This window comes from Otolemur garnettii, unplaced genomic scaffold, assembly GCF_000181295.1.
Source record: "Otolemur garnettii isolate 467f Iridium unplaced genomic scaffold, OtoGar3 scaffold00094, whole genome shotgun sequence".
In the NCBI taxonomy this organism is placed as follows: Eukaryota; Metazoa; Chordata; class Mammalia; order Primates; family Galagidae; genus Otolemur; species Otolemur garnettii.
Genome location: NW_003852489.1, coordinates 8,076,540 through 8,080,579, shown reverse-complemented (window position 1 = coordinate 8,080,579; position 4,040 = coordinate 8,076,540). Strand labels below are relative to the sequence as shown.

The window sequence follows — 4,040 nt, the reverse complement described above, 5'->3', positions numbered from 1 at the left end:
TTTGCTGCTCTACCTACAGGACATCTGTGTGTGCAAGGTGCGTGAGCTACTGTCACACGTACTGTGCCTCAAACAGTTCGCAAATGTCAGGAGAGGATCTCTGGGAACTCTTGCAGGGGTCATGTCATGCATATTCTAAGTCACTGTGTAACTTGGGCAAGTCATGACGCCTCTCTCTCATGCAAGACGTGATGGTCCCTAAAATTCCTTTCAATTCTCATATTCTGATTCCAGTCTCTCTCTAAGAAAGACAGGCATTACTGGGGATCAGCAAAGATTAAGTCATATATATATATAGTAATAGTTGTTAAGTCCCCATGCAAGGTTGGCTGGGATCAAAAGCAGCAGGATCTCCAGATTGATGGGGGGAGAGGGACAGAGAATGAGGACAGAAGTGAACTCCGTCAAATTTAGAACAAGACAAAGAATGAGCCAATAAAATTCTCTAATCCCTCAAGTGTTGATTGAAGCTTCTTTTATCACATTTGGAACATACTGACCATGAAGGCGAGCTAATAAGCTTAGTTCAGCCTGTAAGTCCTTTGAGAATCACCAGGGCTGATTTTGAGCAAAACTGCAAGGGAGGTGAAAACACTAGAGGTCCTCCTCCCTCCCTGCCATCCCTGGCCCCAGCATATCCTTTGTATGCTTTTCTCTCCACTGGGTGGTGCCCCAAGCCCAGACATTTAGGTATTAGGGCCTAATGTTTGCCATCAATGTTTCTTTGAAAGAACTAGCGAAGAGTCATTTTTAAATGTTTCTCTGAAAAAGAACCCTATCATGGAAGAAGGTTTGTAAGCAAAAACAAATTTCTATTATTAAATTAAATACATGAGGCCCAGTGTGGTGGCTCATGCCTATAATCCTACCACTCTAGGGAGGCCAAAGTGGGTGCATTGCTTGAGGTCAGGAGTTCAAGACCAGCCTGAGCAAGAGCAAGACCCTGTCTCTACTAAAAATAGAAAAACCTAGCCGGGTGTTGTGGAGGGTGGCTGTGGTCCTAGCTACTCAGGAGGCCAAGGCAAAAGGATCACTTGAGCCCAAGAATGTGAGGTTGCTGTGAGCTATAACACCAGGGCACTGTACCCAGGGCAACAGTGAGACTCTGTCATTGATAAATAAATAAATTAATAAATTTAAACTAAATATAAGATCAAATACCCACAAAAGACAGAGAAGGGGGCTCCTCCCTGGTGACTGGGCAGTAACTTCACTCTCTCTTTACCTGACTGAAGATCCAGCATCATGACCACCCACTCCTCAGCCGTCAGCCTTGTGACAGAATTGTTTCTCACGATCCAGGAATCTGGGGCACGTGCAAAAACTACACAACAGAAGGGCTCCACTTGAACCACGCAGACATAACCATACAGGACATCTTTTTGGTACACATTCAAGATTTTGATGGTGAAATTCACCTTTGGCTTCTTACAGCAGAAGTGGAACGTAGGCAATCTTTCTATGCAGTTCTCTATTTCTTTTTTCAATAAGTCAGGGTTCACTTTTTCCTTCTTACATCCAAACACTTCTTTGCTCTTATCATCCACCCCAATAATTAGGTAGCCCCCTTGAGTGTTGGTAAATGCAGAAATATAATGAGGCAGCATTTCCTTGGTCCGAGGTACGACCTTTTTGGTGGTGAACCTTTTGAACTCCACATGTGTTGACTCAGTAAAGTTGAGTTTCTCCTTATACTTGAGTCTGTCCTTTTTAAAAAATTCGGAAGCAGATACCTTCATGTCTTCCTCTTCCTGAATGTAGGTGGAGAGAACTTTCTGAGGATGAAGCTCCTTCACCCTTGGACCTCCCCTTTGGGCTCTAGACTCCTTCTCTCTGAGAAGTTCCAAGGCACTGGTGGCGCTCAAGTTAATAGCGGAAGTGACATCTCTCTGATATAAATTGGAGTGCAAGCTGCAGATCCTTAGTGGGAGGCTAAAATCATCGAGGCTCCAAGACTTCACAAAAATCAGGAGATGGTGCCCCTGCTGCACGTAGTCAAGATATTTCTGTGAACCCGAAGGAAGGAGCTTTTGAAAAGAAGTTTCCAAATCCTGCCCCAGCCCATGGCATCGGTAACTATAGGTTTTATCATCAGCCTCTGCTTTGATCACGCCCCCTCCCGAGTTTAATAGTGCACATATGGCCTGGGTGAGTTTGGAATTCTCAGATCTTTTCAAAGAGTTGTTGGTCATCTTCTTCCTGTTTTCTTCTCCAAAAGTCACTCTGCCCACTTCTACTATTATCTCAGGATACAGCATTTCTGAAGCAGTCTTGAGACTCTCCATTTCAGCAGCCCCTCTGTGCGCCAAACAATAACAGAAAGACGTTTCTATAATCAGGAGAGAAATGTTGTTCCTAGATTAACAATAATTCTAGAGGTTACGATATTTTCTTTAAAGCTATCAATTACTGGAGGTTCATTTTAACATTGGAAATCACCTTTGTTGGTACTGTTTTCTAACCACGTTGCCAAATAGCCTTAGACTTTCCACTATGAACAGACATAGACAGAGGTGCATGCTTAATATTTTGTCATAAGGGAAAACTTAGAATGCCCAAATTTTGAGCTAGTTTCCATTTAAACAAGAAATACCAACTTCGAAGCTAGGCACCATGGCTCATGCCTGTAATCCCAATACTCTAGGAGGCTGAAGTGGGAGGATTGCTTAAGCCCAGGAGTTGGAAACAAAGCTGGGCAACACAGCAAGACCCTATATCTACAAAAAAAAATTAGGCTGGGCACAGTGGCTGGTGCACGTAATCCTAGCACTTGGGGGAGGCCAAGGTGAGAGGATTACTTGGGGCCAGCAGTTTGAGGTTGCAGTGAGGTATGATGATGCCATTACACTCTAGCCTGGGCAACGGAACAAGACTCTGTCTCAAAAAACATTTAAATAATTAGCTAGGCACAGTGGTGCAAGCCCATTGTCCCAACTACCCAGGAGGCTAAGGTGGGAGGATTGCTTGAGCCCAGGAGTTTGAGGTTACAATGAGCTATGATCATGCATTCAGCCTGGATGACAGAGTGAGACCCTGTCTTAAACAACAACAACAACGGCTCGGCGCCTGTGGCTCAAGTGGCTAAGGCGCCAGCCACATACACCTAAGATGGCAGGTTCGAATCTAGCCCAGGCCCACCAAATAACAATGATGGCTGCAACCAAAAAATAGCCAGGAGTTGTGGTGGGCGCCTGTGGTCCCAGCTACTTGGGAGGCAGAGGCAGGAGAATCGCTTGAGCCCAAGAGTTGGAAGTTGCTGTGAGCTGTGATGCCACAGCACTCTACCCAGGGGACAGCTTGAGGCTCTGTCTCAAAACAACAACAACAACAACAACAAAACACAAACAAAAAAGCAAAGCAACAACTTCAACATTGAGTCCAGATATAAAGGACATGGTTGGTGCAGGAGGCCAGATAAGTTATCAGAGAAAATGCAGAAATAGAAGTCAGAGGATGCTTCAATTTATAATGCAAAGGGAAAGAAGAGAAGGCACTAGAGAAAATCTCGTTTACAGACAAATGTAAAATTTGGTATTTTTATGTGCTATTTTATCCTTTTTTTTTTTTTTTTTTCGAGGCAGAGTCTTACTCTGGCCTTGTGTAGAGTGCCATAGAGTCATCACAGCTCACAGCAACTCTTGGGCTTAAGTGATTCTCTTGCCTCAGCCTCCCAAGTAGCTGGGACTACAGTGCCCACTACACTGCCTGGCTGGGTTTTTCCCCCTAGTTTTAGTCGAGAAGGGGTTTCATTCTTGCTCAGGCTGGTCTCAAACTCTTGAGCTGAGGCAATCGACCTGCCTCACCCTCCCAGAGTTCTGGGACTACAGGCATAAGCCACCACACTTGCTTATTTTATACTTTTTGAAAAGCTTTCTTCTACCCCTGAAAGAATTTCAATTGATAATGAATTCAGAAACTTTTTTAGCTTTTCATGTATTTTTCTAATTTTTTTTTTTTTTTTTTTTGAGACAGAGCCTCAAGCTGTCACCCTGGGTGGAGTGCTGTGGCATCACAGCTCATAGCAACCTCCAACTCTTGGG

General features: G+C 44.2%; 1 protein-coding gene across 1 annotated transcript in view; it reads right to left on the bottom strand.

Moving 5' to 3' along the window:
* Window positions 1-2,308, bottom strand: part of SLFN14 (schlafen family member 14) — an 8,932-nt gene extending 6,624 nt beyond the window's left edge. Inside the window, exon 1 of the mRNA XM_003795634.3 lies at window positions 1,226-2,308. Coding sequence (XP_003795682.1) covers window positions 1,226-2,285 — 1,060 coding nt within the window. The 5' untranslated portion in view covers window positions 2,286-2,308. The remainder of the gene's footprint in view (window positions 1-1,225) is intronic.
* Between the last annotated feature and the right edge of the window lie 1,732 nt (window positions 2,309-4,040).